We start from the raw sequence: 24,760 nt of genomic DNA, 5'->3' as shown, positions 1-24,760 counted from the left end.
TTTTCAAACGGTGCTATGGTGTTCTTGGGGTATATTCCTAATAGTGGTATAGCTGGGTCAAAAGGCAGTTCGATTTTTAATTTCTTGAGGAATCTCCATACTGTTTTCCACAGTGGCTGCACTAGTCTGCATTCCCACCAGCAGTGCAGGAGGGTTCCCTTTTCTCCACATCCTCGCCAGCACTTATTCTGTGTTGTTTTATTGATGAGCGCCATTCTGACTGGTGTGAGGTGATATCTCATTGTGGTTTTAATTTGCATTTCTCTAATCATTAGTGATGTTGAACATTTTTTCATATGGCTATTGGCCATCTGTGTGTCCTCTTTGGAGAAGTGTCTATTCATTTCTTTTGCCCATTTTTGGATTGGATTGTTTGTCTTCCTGGTATTAAGTTTTACAAGTTCTTTTTTTTTTTTTTTTTTTTTTTTTTTTAATTTTTCTGAAGCTGGAAACAGGGAGAGACAGTCAGACAGACTCCCGCATGCGCCCGACCGGGATCCACCCGGCACGCCCACCAGGGGGCGACGCTCTGCCCACCAGGGGGCGATGCTCTGCCCATCCTGGGCGTCGCCATGTTGCGACCCTCCTGGGTGTCGCCATATTGCGACCAGAGCCACTCTAGCACCTGGGGCAGAGGCCACAGAGCCATCCCCAGCTCCCGGGCCATCTTTTGCTCCAATGGAGCCTTGGCTGCGGGAGGGGAAGAGAGAGACAGAGAGGAAAGCGCGGCGGAGGGGTGGAGAAGCAAATGGGCGCTTCTCCTATGTGCCCTGGCCGGGAATCGAACCCGGGTCCTCCACACGCTAGGCCGATGCTCTACCGCTGAGCCAACTGGCCAGGGCTAAGTTTTACAAGTTCTTTATAAATTTTGGTTATTAACCCCTTGTCAGTCGCTGTGTCAAATATATTCTCCCATTGTGTAGTTTGTCTTTTTATTCTGTTCTTATTGTCTTTAGCTGTGCAGAAGCTTTTTAGTTTGATAAAGTCCCATTTGTTTATCCTGTCTTTGATTTCACTTGCCTGTGGAGACAAATCAGCAAATATATTGCTGCGAGAGATGTCAGAGAGCTTACTGCCTATGTTTTCTTCTAAGATGCTTATGGTTTCACGGTTTACATTCAAGTCTTTTATCCATTTTGAGTTTATTTTTGTGAGTGGTGTAAGTTGGTGGTCTAGTTTCATTTTTTTGCAGGTAGCTGTCCAGTTTTCCCAACACCATTTGTTGAAGAGGCTGTCTTTACTCCATTGTATTATCTTACCTCCTTTGTCAAATATCAGTTGTCCATAGAGCTGTGGGTTTATTTCTGAGCTCTCTGTTCTGTTCCATTGATCTATGTGCCTGTTCTTATGCCAGTACCATGCTGTTTTGAGTACAATGGCCTTATAATATAACTTGGTATCTGGAAGTGTGATACCTCCCACTTTTTTCTTTCTTTTCAGGATTGCTGAGGCTATTCGTGTTCTTTTTTGGTTCCATATAAATTTTTGGAATATGTGTTCTATGTCTTTGAAGTAAGTCATTGGTATTTTCATTGGTATTGCATTGAATTTATAAATTGCTTTGGGTAATATAGACATTTTAATGATGTTTATTCTTCCTAACCATGAGCACGGTATATGCTTCCACTTATTCGTATCTTCCCTGATTTCTTTTATCAATGTTTTATAATTTTCCGAGTACAAGTCTTTAATCTCCTTGGTTAGATTTATTCCTAGGTACTTTATTTTTTGGGTTGCAATGGTAAAGGGGATTGATTCCCTGATTTCTCTTTCTGACAGTTCATTATTAGTGTATAAAAATGCCTCTGATTTCTGAGTATTGATTTTATATCCTGCCACCTTGCCAAATTCTTTGATCAGGTCTAGTAGTTTTTTGACTGAGACTTTAGGGTTTTCTATATACAATATCATGTCATCTGCAAATAATGATAGTTTTACTTCTTCTTTTCCAATTTGGATGCCTTTTATTTCTTTTTCTTGTCTGATTGCTGTGTTGAGGACTTCCAGAACTATGTTGAATAAGAGTGGTGAAAGTGGGCACCCCTGCCTTGTTCCTGATCTTAAGGGGATTGCTTTTAATTTTTGCCCATTGAGTATGATGTTGGCTATGGGTTTGTCATAGATGGCCTTTATCATGTTGAGGTATGTTCCCTGAATTCCCACTTTGCTGAGAGTTTTGATCATGAATGGGTGCTGGACTTTATCAAATGCTTTTTCTGCATCTATTGAAATTATCATGTAGTTTTTCTCCTTTCTTTTGTTTATGTGATGAATCACATTGATTGATTTGCGAATATTGTACCATCCTTGCCTCCCAAGAATAAATCCTACTTGATCATGGTGTATGATTTTTTCCATATATTGCTAGATCCGGTTTGCTAATATTTTATTGAGGATTTTTGCATCTAAGTTCATCAGGGATATTGGCCTATAATTTTCTTTTTTTGTGTTGTCTTTGCCAGGTTTTGGATAGTTGTTTTTAAATGTAAAAAATTATTATCTGATAAAAAACACCCTCTTATTTTGTTTTAAGATTGAATCATGGCTTCTTCAAGTAGGCGTAAATGTAAGAATAATCCTGACATCTTCTGTTATATATGTGGCTGTTACACACTTCAATGTCAAAGGTGCAATATTTCATCATTTGTGACACGTGCATATATTGCCTATTTTCAGCGGTTCCAATTGGTTATTCAACTCATCTGCGAGAAGATTATAATGACATAAAAATTGTCCTTGACTTTCTGAAGTATGAGGAGCATAACTGGATCATTTGTGTGGATCTTAAAATGGTAAATTTCCTGCTAGGACAACAGAGAGGTTTCACGAAGTATCCTTGCTTTCTGTGTTTGTGGGACAGCCAAGCTCGGGAGAAACACTGGACACAGAAGGAGTGGCCGAAACCTGAAGCTCTGGAAGTAGGGATGCAAAATATTGTGAATAAACCTGTAGTTAATCGAGACAGGATCATTTTTCCCCCACTTCACATCAAACTTGGCTTAATAAAGCAGTTTGTTCAGGCTTTGAGTAGAGAAAGTGAATGCTTTCAACATGTTATTTCTACTTTTCCTGCCTTGTCTTTTGAGAAGATAAAAGCAGGTGTATTCAATGGACCTCAAATTCGAACCCTCATAAGTAACAAAGAATTTGTCAGGAAGATGAATAAGGAGGAGAAAGAAGCACGGCAGTCTTTTGTGGCAGTTACAAGGAACTTCCTTGGCAACAAAAAAGCAGAAAACTATGAACTTCTGGTTCAAAGGATACAGTCGGCTTTCTGAGACATTGGATGTAACTAACATGAGCATTAAGATTCACTTCCTGAATAGTCACCTTCATAAGTTTCCCGAAAATCTTGGAGCTGTTAGTGATGAGCAGACTACTGCTGGAGCATCAGACGAGATTGTCCTCAACAAGTACACAAATGCAAGAGCTACAAACACAAACTTTTGCCTGAATAGAATTTAAATAAGTTTTGCGCAAATTTTACAATTAAAATAAGTGTTTTAATATGTTCTATTTTGAAATTGTAGACAAACTCTGATGCAATCATATCTTTTAGTGTATTAGTGTATTTACTGCATTATATAAACTATTATATTTTCACAAAGATGATGCCCAAGAAGACATTCTACTTCATTATGTTAAACTAAATGTTGAAAATTTTACAATAAGATGGAAACCTAATATCTTGAATTGCAAAAAAACTGTAGCTTACAGAGAAAAACTAATGTCAAATTTGAGATCTGCGCACTCAAATTAGGTAAGAACAAGTGTTTTCATGGATGGAACAAAAATTTTGTTCCCCAATATAATCTGTCCAATGTTGTGCAGCTGCAACTAGGTGTAAAGATTCAAATCCAGGTTGAACTCTGGAGCCCAGGTTTTTTACTTTTTAGCTACACACACTTTCCCTTAATTACGTACAACACACTAGGTCCCACACACTGGCTGGGATTCATTGGTCTACTGAATAAGTGTCAATCTACCTGGTTTATTCTTTGTAGTCAATAGATCTGGGAATGAATGAATTTTCTTAGCATCTACTCTGTGTGGATTCAACAAAGTAGGTATTAAGCACCTACTGTGAAGCAAGAACTGGGCTGATAGTGGTGACCTTCCTCTCACAGATTGTGTATTCTAGTGGGGAGGAAGGGAGAATATAGATAGTAAAAGAGTATATAATATGTTGTCAGGGAGTGATAAGTGCTATGATAATAAAAACAGAGGATAGAGAGCATTGGAGGTCCTATTTTAGTTCGAGGGGTCAAGGGCAGGCCTCTCAGAGGAAATGGCATTTGTTCAAAGGCCTGAATAAAGTGCAGGAAGAGCATTCCAACCAAAGAAGAGCATATCCCCAGCCCTGAGGGAGGAATGTGCTGGCACCTTTGAAGAACAGCAAGAAGACCAGCACGACTGGGACAGAGCAAGGAATGAAGTCTCTTATCTTGCAGGGAATTTCCCCTACACACTCATTTCCTTCTGGACCCTAAAATATTTTACAATACAAAATATTTTTATCCTTTTATTTTGACTATCTGAATGATGAATCATCAAAAGGAGCACAAAGAGTTAAAAAAGGTAAATAAGTAGGGTTGATACTACTAGCTAACTCAATATATCAGCCATCTCCAATCTGCAAAACTCATCTTGAGGCCTCTCTAAAGCAGAAAAAGTGATTTATTGATAGTCAAGATGGATATGGACTTTAAACCACCATGGGGGTAATGAACAATCTGAAAAAATAAAGTAAAACCACTCCACTCATGACTATCAAATAGAAGAAAACATTCAGAACAAATTTAACAAAAGAAGTGTAAAACCGAAATTGAGACTCATGGACTCAGACAAGAGTGCAGTGGTTACCAGGGGGAGGGGAAGGGAGGAGAGGGAGGGGGTGGGGGAGGGAAAGGGCCATAAAGAAAACCAAATGAAAGGTGACAGAGGACAATTGTATTGTATACCCATCACTTTGGGTGATGGGTATACAATATAATCAAATGTCAAAATGATCGGGAAATGTTTTCTCTGAATCTATGTACTCTAATTGATCAATGTCACCCCATTAAAATTAATTGTCTAAATAAAATTGAAAAAAAGAAGTGTAAAACATGTACTCTGAAAACCACAAAACCTCATGGAAAGAAATTTAAAAAGACAAGTGGAAAGACATCCATCAAGATCATTTTGACTAGGCCCTGGCCGGTTGGCTCAGTGGTAGAGTGTCGGCCTGGCGTGCAGAAGTCCCGGGTTCGATTCCCGACCAGGGCACACAGGAGAGGCACCCATCTGCTTCTCCACCCCTCCTCCTCTCCTTCCTCTCTGTCTCTCTCTTCCCCTCCCGCAGCGAGTCTCCATTGGAGCAAAGATGGCCCGGGCACTAGGGATGGCTTCTTGGCCTCTGCCCCAGGCGCTAGAGTGTCTCTGGTGGCAACAGAGCAAAGCCCCGGAGGGGCAGAGCATCGCCCCCTGATGGGCAGAGCGTTGCCCCCTGGTGGGCGTGCCGGGTGGATCCCGGTCAGGCACATGCAGGAGTCTGTCTGACTGTCTCTCCCCATTTCCAGCTTCAGAAAAATACAAAAAAAAAATCATTTAGACTACTCTGGATGCTTCCAGCTTCCATATAAACTTGAGCATCAGCTTGTCAATATCTACACAGAAGCCAGCTATAATTCTAATAGGGATTGCATTGATCTGTTGACCAATTTGGGAAATATTGCCTTCTTACTTCATCTCTTAATAGGTCATAAAAAAACCTCATTATTTTCTAACTACTTCACTATACTTTATTATCTATATACTCTTTGGGCATTTATGTCTCCTGTGTTCAGGGCTAGCTTCATGGGCATGGATCCTGAGCAGTCACTCAGGACCCTGCACTCAGAAGGGCTCGTGCATGGTTTAATGCTCTGCTATCGTCATCTTGTTAATATATTTTTAACAAGGAGGCCTGTATTTTCATTTTGCTTCGTGATTTACAAAATACGTTGTGGGTCCTGCTTGTATCTGTGTGGTGGAACTACGATACAACGCTATGCTTCTTAGCTCCTCTTTCCAATTCAGGGTTCAAGGCTCTCTGTTGGCAGCTTGAAATAAGACATGGTGGATGTTAGCAAACACTAGAAATCAGCATGAGCACCAGTTTAAAACATTTACCAGCACACCGCTGGACAGGCCACACTGTACAAATACACTCCCACCACCAGCCCACAGACTACTGTGGGTTTTGGTAGAATTTCAGAATGGGAAAGAAGGTCTTTTTGGATACCAGTTTACCAGTTATTTATGGCAATGAACAAAAATGATGACTTCTACCTTGGCATTCTTTCAAAACCTAAATTCAAACCTCCTTTGATTGAAAACTGCCACACTTGAAATCTGACACTCCAGGAGAGTACAAGAAGTCGTCCTGAAGGCAGGTTTGCATCAATTGATAAAGGGTTAGAAATCCGGAACTTGCTCCTGCCTCCTCTGGCCAAGCTTGAGATTTGGGTTTATTGTTGCCACTCCCACCTCCACCCGTGGAAGGAGGGAGCTTCCCGGAGGGCACAAAGACGCAGTGGGCTGGGTGATCCTCCCCAAGCTCCAAGCTTTTGAAAGCTCACCCTCTCCCTGGGCCCCGGAGACTGTCAGGAGTCGGCAGCGCAGAGTGATGGATTCCTCCTGGCTTGAGATTCTCTGGGCGAGGCCCTTTCATCTGGCATTCGTGTCCTTCCTGACCCTGGGGCTGCTGCAAGCCATCAAGCTCTACCTGCGGAGGCAGAAGCTGCTGCGAGCCCTGCGCGCCTTCCCAGGGCCATCCCCGCACTGGTTTAAAGGGAACCAGCAGGTAGACGGAAGGGAGGGGCGAACGAGGATGCTGGAAACCAGGCGGGCAGAGAGGCTGCTACTTCTTTGCCTTCCTCCCTCCCATCCTCCCATCCTGCACAGACCTCTCTGGGCCAGCCTGTGGCTCTCCTCATCTTTTCATTATTCTAGATTTGCTCCCTACAGCTTTGTTGGCTGGGAGGGCGCTATTTCAAAAGACTGAATCCGGAAAAAGAGAGTGATGTAACTCAGATCTGTGTCTGCTTCACCAATCTCTTGCATCTATGTACAACATTTAAAGAAATCTTCCACATATATTGCTAAAATTATTTAAAAAGTATTATCCTAAATAATATTTATTAATTGCAGAAAATGTGCAAAATTGGACACAATAGTTGCTAACCTTAGTCCATTCCGGCTAGAGAAAGTTAACTGTCTTTTCCTATGATTTTTGTGATGCAGGAACCACCTCCAGCTAAAAAAAAAAAACTGAATGATTTAAAGTTGTAAAGTAGAGGACGCCTGTTTCCTTTTGGTTGCTCCTGTCCTCTATATCCACTCCCACCCCTGATTTCTTGTTTTATTAAAAATGTAAAGTACTAATTCTTTTAAATGCATTATTTTCTAAAATTATATAGAAAACAAAAAAGTGAGGTACAAACCACTATTACAATAATAATACTAGCTTTTGTAATTGCCCATGCATTTACCTTTACTGAGATCTTTATTTCTTCACATGGCTTTGGGTTACTTACCAGTGTCCTTTCACTTCTCCTCTGAGCATTTCTTACAGGGCAGGTCTAATGGGAATAAGCTCCCTCAGCTTTTGTCCATCTGGGAATGTCTTGATTTATCCCTCAATTTTGAAGGACAGTTTTGCTGGATATAGGACTCTTAGCTAAACACTTTTTGTGGTTGATGTGTGTATGTGTGTGTTTAGCACTTTGAATATGTCAGCCCACTGTCTTTTGTCCTTCAAAGTTCCTGATGGGGAATCTGATCATGATCTTATTCAGAATCCCTTGTATATAAAGGGATATTTCTCTCTTTCTGCTTTCAAGGTTCGCTTTTTGTCTTTGTCTTTGAAAAGTTTGAGTATAATATGTCTCAGGATGGATCTCTTTAAGTTCCTCTTACTTGGAGGTCACTGATCTTCTTAGGTGTCTATATTTATGTATTTCATCAAATTTGGAAAGTTTCAGGCCATTACTTTTTCTATCTTTCTTTCTTTCTTTTTTTTTTTAGAGGAGGGGAGACAGAGACAGACTCCTGCATGTGCCCCTACCAAGATCCACCCAGAAAGCCCACTACCAGGTGATGCTCTGCCCATCTGGGACTTTGCTGTGTTGCTGAGCTACTGAGCTATTCTTAGCATCTGAGGCAGAGGCCTCAGAGCCATCCTCAGCAACCAGGGCCAACTTGCTCAAACCAATAGAGCCATGTCATTACTTTTTAAAATATTCTCTTTATCCTTTTCTCTCTCTCTCATCTCCTTCTAGACTGTATGTTTGTCAATTTGATGGCGTTCCATTGGATTTTTTGTTTGTTTTGCTTTGTTTTAGTTGGGTTTTTTTTTGGTGTTTTTTTTTTTTAATTGTTGTAAGCTCTCTCTGTAACAAGGATCATCATGAGGTATAAACTTAAGATCTTCTCGGTGTTTTCTGACTCTACCTTTTCTTGAACATGTGTGGTCAATGTATAATTTTTCTCATATATACAATTGCTTTTGAATGTCCTAGTCTTGAATGTGTGGTTTTCAAATGAGAAAAAAGAGAAAAATGAACAGGAGAAAAAGGCACAGGTCTTTTAAGTTCACTTTAGCTGATGAGAGCAGAGGGGCTTGCAACAATGGAAAGAGGTGTGATAACAATTGCCACTATCATCTTTTTGTGGCCCTCTCTAATCAGAAGAAGTAATCAGTAATTAGAACCCTAATATCCATTATTTGTAAGACAGGATGCTTCTTCCCCCACCCTCACTCCCTAGTACTGTGTCCATGGTATTCCAGGAGCACTTGCAGCTGCTTGCCATGGCACTGGAGATGGGGAATTGGTAGCTACTACTGTGTGAAGAGCTAAAATGGACAAAAATTAACTGAAGTATACAGTCCAAGCTTTCCCCTAGAAGTTGCAAGCCTTCAATAGATTTCAGAGTTCTAAAATAGGTACATCAGACAAATTCTGCAAGTGCAATGGTTGACTAGGAGGAGAGATAGATTACTGGTGCTTCCTAATCCACAATAATTTCAGAATTCTCTCACCTTTCTGATCATTAGTATATTTTACGTACCCCTTTTTCTCCCTCTCGCTAACAGATTTTTACCTCTGGTGTTCTGAAATTCAATTAGGATATATTTAGGTATGGCACTTAAGTTTTTGTTACTGTTTGTGTTTTTAGTTATTATGCCTGATGCTTTGGTTGGCAATCTTTTCAATCTGAAAACGTCTTTATCAGATCTGGGAAATTTTTTGTATACTATTTGTCTTATTTTAGGTTTTCCCAGAAGGCTGTGAGACAAGGATTCAAGAGCATCTCCATTATTTTGGAGATGATGCCAGGAAACTTTGACAAAGGTTTAGGCAGGTGAAATACAGATGAGAAGGCAATCAATGAAGGCTCGGTTCTCCAAGAATTTTCCATTGTGGATAACTGTAGTCCCACAGGTGCATATTCTAGTAGCCAATGTATGTAACACAAAGTTCTGCCTGAAGTGTAAGAGAACTAGGGCATTGTTAGACTAATTTCTGACAGTTGTTGCCGGAAAATCGTTCCTAGGGGGTGTTAAATTTCCACCACTCTAGACTGTTATGCAGGTAGCAAGGGCTCCAGTGGCCAGGGACATCCCTTAGGTTAATAAGGATTCTAGTTATGATATGCATTAAAGTGATAAAGATGAAGAGTTATGGACAAGACACTAATAATGAATTGTACAAATTCTTTCACACCTATTTCCTATCACCCTCTCAATTTTTCTCTTTCTCTTTTTTCTCTCCCATCTTTCCAGAACTCCTGTTGGTTGGATATGGACCTCATGGATGGAGCCTCTATTTAAAAACACATACTTTTTAAAAATTGTATCTTTCTATAATTTTTAAAACTTTGGCTATCATAATTTTAATTTCTAAGTGTTATCTCTTATTCTTCATTTATTCTTGTATCAATAACCTTGTAATGCACTGTAAAAATCCTAAAACTTAGTGGCTTAACAGAACAAGAAAATCCAATTAGATTTTTTTCTTTTGTTATTTGTGCTTTTGTTGTCATATCTTAGAAACCACTGCCAAATTCAAGGTTTTTTCTTCTAAGAGTTTCAGCTCTTTTATTTAGATCTCTGACCTATTTTGGGTTTTGTATATTGTGTGAGGTAGGGTACAACTTCATTCTTTTGCATGTGAATATCCAGTTATCTCAGCACCATTTGTTGAAAAGACTGTTCTTTCCCCCATTTAATTGTTTTGGGGCCTGACTAGGAAAAACCTAGTGTATCATTCTATGTATCTACTTTACTCGCACAAAACTACCACACCCACAACATTTCTGACACTACAGTTCTTACAGTTTTCCCCACACCAAACAGTTCTGTGACACCAATGCATATCATACAAATTAACTCAATCCTGATACTGTCTACCAGAAGATAGTATCAGATATCACAGTTTAAGGGTTCAGTCCTCACCCTGACTTCAGATGCCAATTGCAAGTCCGGGTTGTTACCAGTGCTTCTGACCAATCAGTTATAAATGAAGGTTCCTGTGACCCTCTCCTCAAGTTGGATTAATTTGACAGAAAGCCTCAGAGAACTGAAAAAGCAGTTTACTTGCTGATTACTGGTTTATTATGAAAAGATATAATAAGGGAATCAGTGAACATCCAGACAGAAGAGATGCATAGGACAAGATATGTGGGGCGGGATGCAGAGCTTCCATGTCTTTTCCAGGTGTGTCACCCTCCTAGCTCCTCCGCGTGCTCCCCAGCCAGGAAGGTCTCCAAACTGCACCTTTCAGGTTCTTATGGAGGCTTCATCATATCAGAATGATCAGTCAGTAACTCCTTTTCTCAGCCCTCTGCCCTCTTGGAAGAATGGGAGGTGGGACTGAAAGTTCTACACTTCTAATCATGGCTTAGTCTTTCTGATGACCTGCCTCCATTCAGGAGCCCACAAGAATCACCTCCCTGGGACAAAGACACTGCCATCACCAGGAAAGTGCAAGGGATTAAGAACCCAGTGTCACGAACCAGGCTCAAAGACCAAATGTTAGAACAAAAGATGTTCCTAATACTCTTATCACTTAGAAATTACAAGGGTTCTGGGAGCTCTGTGCTAGGAACTTGGGGAATCTATCTATCTATCTATCTATCTATCTATCTATCTATCTATCTATCTACCTACCTATCTATCTATATTTCTACAATCTCAGAGCACCTTGTAAAAAATAAATGGACTGTAAACTTGAAGTTTTATTTCTGTATTCTCAATTGTAAATAACTGGTCTATGTGTCTATCCTCATGCCATTACCACACTGTTGTACTGTATTTAATTACTGTTGCCTTGTGGTAAGCTCTGAAATCAGGAAGCATAAGTTCTTTTACTTTGTTCTTTTTCGAGATCATTTAGACTACTCTGGATGCTTCCAGCTTCCATATAAACTTGAGCATCAGCTTGTCAATATCTACACAGAAGCCAGCTATAATTCTAATAGGGATTGCATTGATCTGTAGACCAATTTGGGAAATATTGCCTTCGTAACAATATTAAGTCTTCAGATCCATGAACATGGATGTCTTTCCACTTGTCTTTTTAAATTTCTTTCCACTAGGTTTTGTGGTTTTCAGAGTACATGTTTTACACTTCTTTTGTTAAATTTGTTCTGAATGTTTTCTTCTATTTGATAGTCATGAATGAAGTGGTTTTACTTTATTTTTTAAGATTGTTCATTGCCATCATGGTGTTTTAAAGTCATATCCCTCTTGACTATTAATAAATTAATTTTGTATTTTAGAGAGGCTTCTAGCTGGGTTTTGCAGATTTAAGATGACTGATATATCAAGTTGGCTAATATTACCAACCCTACCTATTTACCTTTTTTAAATCCTTTATGTTCCTTTTGATGATTCATACTCAGATAATCACAAGAGAAGAGTGGAAGTATTTTGCTCTTTAAAACAGTTTAGGGTCCAGAAGGAAATGAGTGTGTAGGAGAAATTTCCTACAAAACAACAGACGTCATTCTTTGCTCTGTCCCAGTTGTGCTGGTCTTCTTGCTGTTCTTCAAAGGTGCCAGCACATTCCTCCCTCAGGGCTGGGGATATGCTCTTCTTTGGTTGGAATGCTCTCCCTGCACTTTATTCAGGCCTTTGAACAAATGTCACTTCCTCTGAGAGGCCTGCCCTTGACCCCTCAAACTAAAACAGGACCTCCAATGCTCTCTATCCTCTGTTTTTATTATCATAGCACTTATCATTCTGACAACATACTATATACTTTTTTACTATATTGTCCACTCCTTTCTACTAGAACACAAAATGTGTGAGAGGAAGATCACCACTATCAGCCCAGTTCTTGCTTCACAATAGGTGCTTAGTACCTACTTTGTTGAATCCACAGAGTAGATACTAAATAAATTCATTCATTCCCAGATCTATTGACTACAAAGAATAAAACAGGTAGAGTGACACTTATTCAGTAGACCAAGGAATCCCAACCAGTGTGTGGGAACTTGTATGTTGTACGTAATTAAGGGAAAGTATATGTAGCTAAAAAGTAAGAAACTTGGGCTCCGGAGTTCAACCTGGGTTTGAATATTTCCTGCTAGTTGGAACTATACAACCTCAGACAGGTTATTTAACTTCTCTAAGGTTCAATTTCCTCATCTGTAAAATGCAATTGTATCGCTTCATAGGGTCCCGATGTAGAAATGAAAGAATATAAAACATGAAAACACTTGGAAGCACCCCGCTCATAGTAACGCTTGGTAAATGTCAGCTGTTGGGAAAACACTGCTCATGTTGTCAGTGTTTGCTTAGTCTCCTGGGACTAAACAAATTCCGAATTTCTGAACAATGCTTCCTAAATCTGTGTAATATGAATTTTCAAATGTATTTAATGTTGCTATGGGAGAAAAATATAAATTCATATATTACAGAATTCACAATAACTTCTGTCCTTATTGTCTGGACAAGAGTTACTAAAAGTATAACCAAATGTTTGTGCCTGAGGGTGTCCATGGTCATTTTTAACCTAAAGAGATAATCCTCATACTAGGCTATAATTGCTATAAGGACAGTGACCTTGCCTTTCTTATATTTCTCTGCATCTCTATCACTTGGTGCATATATTAGGCAGTTAGTAGTCATCAATTTTTATTTTGCTAATTTTTGAATATTAGCATTGTTAGAAAACATCACTCATGTTGTCAGTGGGTGTTTGTCACTGGCTTGATTGTCAGAATAACAGCAAATCAGAGTCTGCAGGAACTAATGTCAACAGTCTCAATCTTTTAGGGGTGCTGAACTATCTAGGGAGCACTTCATAAATTAGAGGTGCTAGCTGATAACAGATGAAATTAGGAGCCAAAGTTTTCCACTTCTTCTGAGGGTAAGAACAAATATTTGTCGTGGTCCAGCCACAACAAGTCTGTTACGGGGTCCTCGAACGGGAAAAGGTATGGAATTAAATAAATGATAGACAGAGAATTAAAGATATATACATAAAGATGGGTTCGGGAGGACCACACGGCAAACAGTCTCTACTGCTCCTAAGCAGATGCAATGGCCACCCCCAGAAGCACAACCATCTTAATTCAGGAAAAAAACGTGGTCCATTAGCAATTCAGTTGTTTCCAAGACCACTCAAAGACAACCCCCACCATAACATTTAGATCTAACTTTACACCAATAAGAAACTAGCTTCCAGCCTCCTCCGGAGAACATGGGTGGAACAAGCAATAATCAGGTATAGCTCTTTGTTAACTGGGCAGATGAGATGGGTGGTTAGGTCCAGCACCTGTCCCCTGGATATAAAAACACTCTGTTTATATTTTGGTCCCCAACAGATCCCCTTTTTGTATTTATTAAAACTTCAAATTCACGTGTTGTGATTCATACTCATCTGAATTCCCATGGTCGGTTTTGGAGGCAGACTGGAAAAATATAAAATAAATAACAATATTAAAACAGCCAATGCTAATAGATACTATAACAAGTGTCCTAATACAATGAAGTGATTAAAGCCTATTAGATTATCAAGCAAAGTCTTAATAACTAATACAACAGGATCTAAAATAAAATTCTTAGTCTTAAATGACCTTAACATGTTAATGTAATTTCACCAAGTCCATGTTGACACCATCACCGCTTCATATTATTTGTAAATGTAACCCAATCCTATTTTAGTCTGAGAAATGTCCCAAGGAGCAGGAGTCACACACATTCAGGAAAAGTCCACAAGGCACTGGAGTTGTGGTCACATTTCCATGCTTTGCAGCTAGAGTCCAAGTCCCAATGACCACTGCTTCTAGCTGGTAATGATTTGGGTAGACTGGAAAAGCTGTCTGCAGCACGTATGGAGATGGAGCTTCTGTTTTCTTTAAACTGGAGAGGTGAACCCAGGGTGCCTTTCTCTGGAGCCTTGCAACCATGGCGTGGTGAAGAGAACCTGGGGATACACTATGCTGGGTGGCAAAGGTAAATTCGTCTAAATTAGGAGCAAGCCCCAGCTTAGAATAGGCATGGGGCATTGAGGCAAGCGGAATAAAGGAAACACTAAGTATTAAACAAAGCAGCAGAAAATAAGACTATCAACACCCACAACAGAGACCTTCGAGGGATGAATAAAAACCTGAATATTCAGGCAAGGCATAGTAAGTAGCCCTTGAGTCCATAAGAAATGAGATCAATTTACCTGCTACCTGGAAGAAATAACCAGGCTCATCCACAGCGACGTGAAATGGGGCCGATGGCCCTGGGCACCTTTAGTCTTCAGTGGCAAGCCCCAGTAGGCTGGCAAGGTCAGGTCACAGGTAGCCGGAGCAGGGCTGGAAGAGACTGAACCCTCCCTTGGAGGAGTGAGGGGGCAGCTTACCTTCCAGTGTCCCCTTTTTTTATAGCAAAGGCATGTCCCTGGCAGGGGCAAAGAAGCTCAATGACCTTTCTTTCCACTCTTGAAGCAGGGCCCTGATGTCCTATGAAGCCACTTCGGGGTGTTGGAGCCTTTATGGGTGTATCCTAAGAGCTGGTATTTTGCCTGATCTCTTTTCTGTTCCTCTCTTGGTCATTATAGACCTTAAAAGCCATGCTTAGGAGATCTCTTTGAGGGGTTTGAGGGTCCCCATCTGCCTATATAAACTTTTTCCGTATATCTGGAGCTAATTGGAAAAAAAACAAAAACAGCGTTATCTGGATAACAGATTTGACAGAGAAAGGGATGAGAGCAAAGTAAAACAAGCCTTATACAATTGCTCTTGTGAAGTGAGTCTCTCATCCAGGGTCATGGTGTCTCGCCAACCATTCAGGAACCCACCGAGAAGCTTCAGCAGACCTAGGAAAAACACACACATATCCTCAGCCCTGTAGAGAACAGGATCTGGCCCTTGCCAGATTCCTGTGAGTGGGTCCCTCCATTGCACCTCAGGGAAGGCTTTCCTTGCAGGGTTCCAGAGTCTCTCTGCTGCTGAATGACCCTGTACATCAATATTCAGAAAATTTAAAGTAAAAAGAGCATGACAAAGAAGATTTGCAGGAGTTTGAGGGTATAATTTCCCCTTTTTAATTTTTTCTAATTGATTTTTAAGCGTTTGATGTGCACGCTCTACAGTGCCTTGACCCTGGGGATTGTAGGGAATTCCCGTCTTTAGGTCAATTCCAAAAGTCTGACAAAATGTAGTAAATGCTTTTCCTACATATGCAGGAGTATTATCAGTTTTAATCAGTTTAGGAAATCCAATAATAGAAAATGCATACAGACAATGAGCTATAACATGCTTAGCAGCCTCTCCTGTTCTGGCAGAGGCTACTATAAATCCAGAATAAGTATCCACTGTAACGTGGACAAAGGATTGTTTGCCAAATGAAGGTATATGAGTAACATTCATTTGCCAAAGCTGTCCTGGTAGGAGACCTCGAGGGTTAACTCCAAATGAAAGGACAGATTGTAGTATAGGACATCTTGGGCAGGATTTAACAATCTGCCATGCTGCTTCCCAAGAAAGTTGAAACTATTTACACAGGGCTGCAGCGTTCTGGTGATGAATAGTATAAAACTGAATTGCTTGATCTGTCATGGTTACTCCAATAATTTTCTTTTGGGTAACTTGATCGACAAGGGCATTCCCTTGTGCTAAAGCTCCAGGGAGCATGGAGTGAGCTCGAATATGTCCTATAAAACATGGAGCTCTATGTTGACATACAAGTCTTTGAAGTAGGAAAAATTACTGAAATAGTTCCTCATTAGCAGTTGTCCCTAAGACAACAGTCTCTATAGTGGAAATAACCATAAGTAAATATTTGCTGTCTATGTACAGATTAAAGGAGGAACATGGTAAATGCTGAAAAGCCATAATAACGGCATGTAATTCTACTCTTTGAGCTGATTTTAAGGCAATGGTTTCAGTATAAACTTGTCCATCGATTATTAAGCCTGCTATTCCTGAGCAGGACTCATCAGTAAAAACTGTAGATACTTCAGGAATGGGCTTATTAACAATTGTCTTAGGAAATACAAATGTAGTAATTAATGAAAATTGAACTATTTTATCAGCTGGGTAGTGAGAATCAATCTGGCCTGTAAAATTTGCAAAAGCAATTTGCCATTTAGTGGAAGTTTCCCAAAGCCATTGTTGTTGATCCTTTGAAAAAGGAACAAAAATAATTTGAGGCTCAAAACCTATAAGTTGTAAAAGTCGCCTACACCCCTTGATAATCAAGGAGGCAACAAGATCAAAATATGGAGATAAAACTTTTTTAGGAGTAACAGCCAAATGAATCCATTCAATAGGACCTGAAGCTTGCCACAATAGTCCCGTTGGAGTGTAACTCGAGGGACAAATTAATAAGGCAACTGATTCTTCAGGATTTATGCGTTTTAGTTGTGCTTGTTGCAAGGCTTTTTCTACAAGCTTTAAAGCTTGCTGTCCCACAGCTGTAAGTAACCGAGAAGCTGGTTCAGCCGAGCCTCTAAGAATATCAAAAAGTGGCTTCAGTTCTCCAGTAGTTAATTTCAAGGAAGGTCTAAGCCAATTAATATCTCCTAATAATTACTGGAAATCATTCAAATTTTACAAATGATCTGTCCTGATTTCTAATTTTTGTGGACGAATTTGTTGTCCCTTAATAATTTATCCTAAATAAGAGAAAGGCAAAGATTGCTGTACCTTTTCAGGAGCTATATAAAGTCCTGATTCTTTCAAAGAATATTCTAGTTGTTGTAGAATAGTCAGCACAGTGTCTTTATCTGGATGAGCAGTAAGAATATCATCCATATAATGAATTATGTATGCCTTAGGGTGCTGCCTTCGTACTGGAGAGATAGCTTGAGCAACATATTTTTGGCACAAGGTAGGACTATTAGCCCTACCTTGAGGCAAAACTCTTTACTGGTATCGCTCCATTGGAGCCTGAAAATTAAGTGAAGGAACACTGAATGCAAAATGCTTGCAATCATGAGGGCTTAAAGAAATAGTAAAAAAGCAATCCTTCAAGTCAATAATTACAAGGTGAAAATTCCATGGAATGGCAGTAGGAGAAGGGAGTCCTAGCTAGAGAGGACCCATAATTTCCATAGTCTTATTTATTTCTCTCAAATCTTATATTAGCCTCCAGTTTCCTGATTTCTTTTTTAATTTTATTTTTTTAATGGGGCGACATCAATAAACCAGGTTACATATATTCAAAGATCAACAAGTCCAGGTAATCTTGTCTTTCAATTATGTTGCATACCCATCACCCAAAGTCAGATTGTCCTCTGTCACCTTCTATCTAGTTTTCTTTGTGCCCCTCCCCCTCCCCCTTTCTCTCTCTCTTTCCCTCCTCCCCCTGTAACCACCACACTCTTATCAATGTCTCTTAGTTTCACTTTTATGTCCCACCTACGTATGGAATAATGCAGTTCCTGTTTTTTTCTGATTTACTTATTTCACTTCATATAATGTTATCACGATCCCACCATTTTGCTGTAAATGATCCGATGTCATCATTTCTTATGGCTGAGTAGTATTCCATAGTGTATATGTGCCACATCTTCTTTATCCAGTTATCTATTGACGGGCTTTTTGGTTGTTTCCATGTCCTGGCCACTGTGAACAATGCTGCAATGAACATGGGGCTGCATGTGTCTTTACGTATCAATGTTTCTGAGTATATACCCAGTAGAGGGATTGCTGGGTCATAAGGTAGTTCTATTTTCAGTTTTTTGAGGAACCACCATACTTTCTTCCATAATGGTTGTACTACTTTACATTCCCACCAACAGTGTATGAGGGTTCCTTTTTCTCCACAGCCTCTCCAACATTTGCTATTACCTGTCTTATTAATAATAGCTAATCTAACAGGTGTGAGGTGGTATCTCATTGCAGTTTTGATTTGCATTTCTCTAATAACTAAATAAGATGAGCATCTTTTCATATATCTGTTGGCTATTTGTACTTCCTCCTGGGAGAAGTGTCTGTTCATGTCCTCTTCCCATTTTTTTATTGGATTGTTTGTTTGTTTGTTGTTGAGTTTTATGAGTTCTTTGTATATTTTGGATATTAGGCCCTTATCTGAGCTGTTGTTTGAAAATATCATTTCTCATTTAGTTGGCTTTCTGTTTATTTTGTTATCAGTTTCTCTTGCTGAGCAAAAACTTCTTAGTCTGATGTAGTCCCATTCATTAATTTTTGCCTTCACTTCTCTTGCCATTGGAGTCAAATTCATAAAATGCTCTTTAATACCCAGGTCCATGAGTTTAGTACCTATGTCTTCTTCTATGTACTTTATTGTTTCAGGTCTTATGTTTAGATCTTTGATCCATTTTGAGTTAATTTTAGTACAGGGGGACAAACTGAAGTCCAGTTTCATTCTTTTGCATGTGGCTTTCCAGTTTTCCCAGCACCATTTAATGAAGACGCTTTCTTTTCTCCATTGTATGTTCTTGGCCCCTTTATCAAAAATTATTTGACTATATATATGTGGTTTTATTTCTGGACTTTCTATTCTGTTCCATTGGTCTGAGTGTCTATTTTTCTGCCAATACCATGCTGTTTTGATTGTTGTGGCCCTATAATATAGTTTGAAGTCAGGTATTGTAATGCCCCCAGCTTCATTCTTTTTCTTTAGGATTGCTTTGGCTATTTGGGGTTTTTTATAGTTCCATATAAATCTGATGATTTTTTGCTCTATTTCTTTAAAAAATGTCATTGGAATTTTGATGGGAATTGCATTAAATTTGTATATTGCTTTGGGTAATATAGCTATCTTGATTATATTTATTCTTCCTAATCAAGAACAAGGAATATTCTTCCATCTCATTATATCTTTCTCGGTTTCTCTTAACAATGGTTTATAGTTTTCATTATATAAGTCCTTTACATTCTTTGTTATGTTTATTCCTAAGTATTTCATTTTTTTGTTGCAATTGTGAAGGGGATTATTCTTTTGAGTTCGTTCTCAGTTGTTTCATTGTTGGCATATAAAAAGGCTATTGACTTCTGTATGTTAATTTTGTATCCTGCGACCTTACTGTATTGGCTTATTGTTTCTAGTAGTCTTTTTGTGGATTCTTTGGGGTTTTAGATGTATAGGATCATATCAACTGCAAAAAATGATACCTTTACTTCTTCTATTCCGATATGGATGCCATTTATTTCTTTGTCTTGTCTGATTGCTTTGGCTAGAACCTCTAGTACCACATTAAATAAGAGTGGAGAGAGTGGACAACCCTGTCTTGTTCCTGATTTAAGGGGGAAAGCCTTCAGTTTAGTGCCATTTAATATGATGTTAGCTGATGGTTTATCATATATGGCCTTTATCATGTTGAGATATTTTCCTTCTATACCCATTTTGTTGAGAGTCTTAAACATAAAATTGTGTTGTATTTTATCGAAAGCCTTTTCTACGTCTATTGATAAGATCATGTGGTTTTTGTTCTTTGTTTTGTTGATATGGTGTATTACATTAACCATTTTACGTATGTTGAACCATCCTTGAGATTCTGGGATGAATCCCACTTGATCATGATGTATTATTTTTTTTAATATGTTGTTGTATTCGATTTGCTAGTATTTTGTTTAGTATTTTAGCATCTGTATTCATTAGAGATATTGGTCTGTAGTTTTCTTTTTTTGTGCCATCCTTGCCTGGTTTTGGTATAAGGGTTATGTTGGCCTCATAAAATGTGTTTGGAAGTATTGCTTCTTCTTCAATTTTTTGGAAGACTTTGAGTAGAATAGGAACCAAGTCTTCTTTGAATGTTTGATAAAATTCGCTGGTATAACTGTCAGGGCCTGGACTTTTATTTTGGGGGAGGTTTTTAATGTTTTTTTTTATTTCTTCTCTACTAATAGGTCTGTTTAGGCTTTCTGCTTCTTCTTGACTCAGTCTAGGAAGTTGTATTGTTCTAGGAATTTATCCATTTCTTCTAGGTTGTTGAATTTAGTGGCATAAAGTTTTTCATAGTATTCTACAATAATTCTTTGTATATCTACGGTGTCCGTGGTGATTTCATTTTGGATTTTGTTTATATGAGTTCTTTCTCTTTTTTTCTTGGTAAGTCTTGCCAAGGGTTTGTCAATTTTGTTGATCTTTTCAAAGAACCAGCTCTTTGTTCTATTAATTTTTTCTATACTTTTACTGTTCTCTATTTCATTTATTTCTGCTCTGATTTTTATTATCTCCTTTCTTTGGCTGGTTTTGGGTTTTCTTTGTTCTTCTTTTTCTAGTTCCTTAAGGTGGGAAGTTAAGTGGTTCACTTGGGCTCTCTCTTGTTTGTTCATATATGCCTGAAGTGATATGAACTTCCCTCTTATCACTGCTTTTGCTGCATCCCATAGATTCGGATATGTCATATTGTCATTTTCATTAGTCTGTATATATCTTTTGATCTCTGCACTTATTTCTTCTTTGACCCATTCATTTTTTAAAAGTATGTTGTTTAGTTTCCACATTTTTGTGGGATTTTTTTCCTCCTTTTTGCAGTTGAATTCTAGTTTCAAGGCTTTATGATCAGAAAATATGCTTGGTACAACTTCGATTTTTCTGAATTTGCTGATGTTGTTTTTGTGGCCCAACATATGGTCAATTCTTGAGAATGATCCATGTACACTGGAGAAAAATGTATACTCAGTCACTTTGGGATGAAATGTCCTGTAGATGTCTATCATATCCAGGTGCTCTAGTGTTTTGTTTAAGGCCACTATATCTTTGTTGATTCTCTGTTTGGATGACCGATCTAGAGCCGTCAGCAGTGTATTGAGGTCTCCAAGTATGATTGTATTTTTGTCAGTTTTTGTTTTAAGGTCAATAAGTAGCTGTCTTATATATTTTGGTGCTCCTTGGTTTGGTGCATATATATTAAGACTTGTTATGTCTTCTTGATTCAGTGTCCCCTTAGCCATTATGAAATGGCCATTTTTGTCTCTGAGTACTTTTGTTGTCTTGTAGTCAGCATTATCAGATATGAGTATTGCTACACGGGTTTTTTTTTTTTTTTTTTTGGATGTTCTTTGCTTGGAGTATTGTTTTCCAGCCTTTCACTTTGAATTTGTTTTTATCCTTGTTACTTAGATGAGTTTCTTGTAGGCAGCATACAGTTGGATTTTCTTTTTTAATCCATTCTGCTACTCTGTGTCTTTTTATTGGTGAGTTTAATCCATTTACATTTAGTGTAATTATTGACACTTGTGAGTTCCCTATTGCCATTTTATAGATTGCTTTCTGTTAGTTTTGTGTCTTGTTTGATCCTTCTCTTTCATTTTTCTATCTTTTGTTTTTATTTGGTTTTATTCCATACATCTTTCCACTGTTGCTATCTTTTTTATCTCATGTGCTTCTGTGGTGGTTTTTTCAATGGTTGTTACCTTTAAGTAATGAAAAGGGTTCCTACCCTGTTCATTGTAGCGAACTATTTTGTGAGTACTTTTGCACTCCATCGTCCTTTGCTACTGTTAATCTCCATCTTCTCCCCCCTTTCTTTTTGTTGTTGTCACAGTTTAAATTTAGTTTTATTGTGTTCTTCTTGGAGCTTTTACTTGTGGCTTTATTTTTTTTTTTGTTCTTTGTATCTGATTGGAGAACCCCCTTTAGTAATTCCTGGAGTGGGGGTTTTCTGATGATAAATTCCCTCATCTTTTCTGTATCTGTGAATGTTTTTATTTCTCCTTCATATTTGAAGGATAGCTTTGATGGGTATAGTATTTGTGGCTGAGAGTTCCTCTGTTTCAAGACTTTAAATATTGGGGTCTACTCTCTTCTAGCTTGTAGAGTTTCTGCTGAGAAATCTGATGATAATCTAATGGGCCTTCCTTTATATGTTGTATTCTTCTTTTCCCTGGCTGCCTTGAGAATTTTTTCTTTGCCGTTGGTTTGTGCCAATTTCATTATGATGTGCCTTGGAGTAGGTTTGTTGGGGTTAAGAAAACTCGGAGTTCTGTTTGCTTCATGAATTTGAGGCTTTAGTTCTTTCCACAGGCTTGGGAAGTTCTCACCTATTATTTGTTTGAGTATGTTCTCCATTCCATTTTCTCTCTTTTCTCCCTCTGATATACCTATTATTCTTATGTTATTCTTTCTGATGGAGTCAGATAATTCTTGTAGGGCTATCTCATTTTTTTAAATTTTTGAGTCTCTTTCTTCTTCTCTCTGTTGTGCCTCAAGTTGCTTGTCTTCTATTTCACTAATCCTCTCTTCTATCTGGCCTGTTCTATTAGCTAAGCTTGTGACCTCATTTTTCAGCTCGTGAATTGAGTTTTTCATCTCTGTTTGATTTGTTTTTATAGTTTCAATTTCCTTGGACATATATTCTTTGTGTTCATTGAGTTGTTTTCTGAGCTCCCTAAATTGCCTTTTTGTGTTTTCTTGTATATCTCTGAGTATTTTTAGGATTTCTATCTTGAATTCTCTGTCATTTAGCTCCAAGGTTTCCAATATATTAAATTTTTTCTCCATAGATTTTTCCTCATCTATCTGTGTTACCTCTCTTTCTTTTGTATCCATGATATTCAACTTTCTCTTCCTTAATGACATCTGAGGGTGGTTTTGTTGATAGTATTAATGAGATTTAATAAAAAATAAAAAGTTAAAAAAATAAAAAATTGAAAAAAGTTGTTTTTTTAATTAATAATGAAATAAAGAAAAATAAAATAAAATTAAAATTAAAAAAAAGGAAATTATTCCCCCCCTCCTTTTTTCCTCTCCTCTCCTCTCCCCTCTTTCTTGAGAAAATCTTGTGGTGAACTGTGAATTATATTGTATTTAATAGAACAAACAATGCCTGCAATGGAGGGCCTGAATTGGGGAAAAGTAATAAAGAGGCAAGAAAAAAAAATAAAATAAAAAATAAAAAAGGGGTGTATGGACCCACAAAAAGCAAATAATGAAAAAATTTGGATCAAGAATAAAATGATTTGCGTTTAGGTGTTGGTTGACTAAGAGTTATGATGAGAGGAGTAAGAGGGAAACAGGAAAATGGGGGGACAAATTAAAAAATTACTATTGTATTTAGTGGAACAAGAGCTTGATAAAATGGAGAGCCAGGGATGGGAGCACTGCTAGTGAGTTAAAAAGGTGAAGTAAAAAAAAACCAAAATGCCACAAACATAAGTTTGAGTTCCAGATAAAATAATTTGTTTGTTATTGAGGTTTGAATGAGAGGAGACGTAAAGGAGAAAGGAAGAAAGTAATATAGAGGGAGAAAAGAAAGAGAGAGAGAAAAAAAAAGAGGGAACCACTAAAAGAAGAAAAAAGAAAAAAGAGGAGAGAGAGAGTTAAGGGTTTTGGAGTGCAACCCTCACAGAGAGAAAGGAAGAGGAAAGAAAAGATAATGGGAGATGTAACACTTATGGGTAGTGTAGTTCAAGGAGAGGAGAGAGTAAGACCGGTAGAGAGTTAAACGACCAAATTGGAGGAGGAAAAAAAAAATCAAGGATGAAGATAAGAGAAACAAACGAACAAATATAATAAAATGGGATAGGTTATAAAGTCTGCGGATTATTCTTGATTTTAAGAGGTTATCTTCTTGCTTTTTCTTTTCTCTCCCTCTTCCTGGTCGGTGACTCTGTACCCCGGGTTCTGCCCCTTTGGCATGCTCAGGTAGAGGTTTGCAGTTGATAAGTCTCTATGGCAATGTCATGTATTGTGCTTCAGTCTCGTTGGCAGTCGAGGCTCATTAGCATTTATAGGCTCCGACAGTGAGAGAGTCCGTGTTCCTGGAGCCTTTCTCCTAGTCTTTCCTTCCTCAATTAGTAGCCTGATAATCCAGCTATGGGGTTGCTGCTGCCTCTGCCTGGATAGTAAGAGGCTCAAAGAGTTGGCAATTCCCCACTCTATTCCCACTCAGCACAGGGCTCTGGGTAAGGCTCAGTCAGTCAGAGCCGCTAGCATAATCAGCCAGGGCTTCCGCCCACTCAAAGACTTCTGACTCTGCTACTCTGTCTGGTAACACGGGTGGGCACCCACTACCAGGGTGCTTGGAGGAAACTCTCGTTCACTATCTGCGCGCGCAGACCAGGATGTTAGACCGGAAGTCTCGCCCTCTGAGTGAAACCCCCCGCCCGCACTAAAAAGTTCCAGCGTTGGAATTGGCCCTCACTCCGTCCCCGTGTGCGGCTTTTTCAAGGTGCTGGGGCGGCCTGAGACTCCGCCCTCGGCCCACACAAAGGCCCCCGACTCTGCCCCTCCATGGGACAACATGGGCTCCCACTCCCAAGGTGCTGTGAGGAGTCTCCTGCCCACTCTCCATGCACGCAGACCAGGATGTGAGGCCGGAGT

The 24,760-nt window shown here is 38.9% G+C and overlaps 1 protein-coding gene across 1 annotated transcript in view; it reads left to right on the top strand.

Moving 5' to 3' along the window:
* Positions 1-6,623: 6,623 nt before the first annotated feature.
* The window catches only part of LOC136329071 (cytochrome P450 4X1-like), a 59,679-nt gene continuing 41,542 nt past the window's right edge, over positions 6,624-24,760 (top strand). The window contains exon 1 of the mRNA XM_066265019.1: positions 6,624-6,826. Coding sequence (XP_066121116.1) covers positions 6,650-6,826 — 177 coding nt within the window. The 5' untranslated portion in view covers positions 6,624-6,649. The remainder of the gene's footprint in view (positions 6,827-24,760) is intronic.

This window comes from Saccopteryx bilineata, chromosome 3, assembly GCF_036850765.1.
Source record: "Saccopteryx bilineata isolate mSacBil1 chromosome 3, mSacBil1_pri_phased_curated, whole genome shotgun sequence".
Lineage (NCBI taxonomy): Eukaryota > Metazoa > Chordata > Mammalia > Chiroptera > Emballonuridae > Saccopteryx > Saccopteryx bilineata.
The sequence above is the reverse complement of the archived record's forward strand: the minus strand, read 5'-3'. Positions and strand labels throughout refer to the sequence as shown.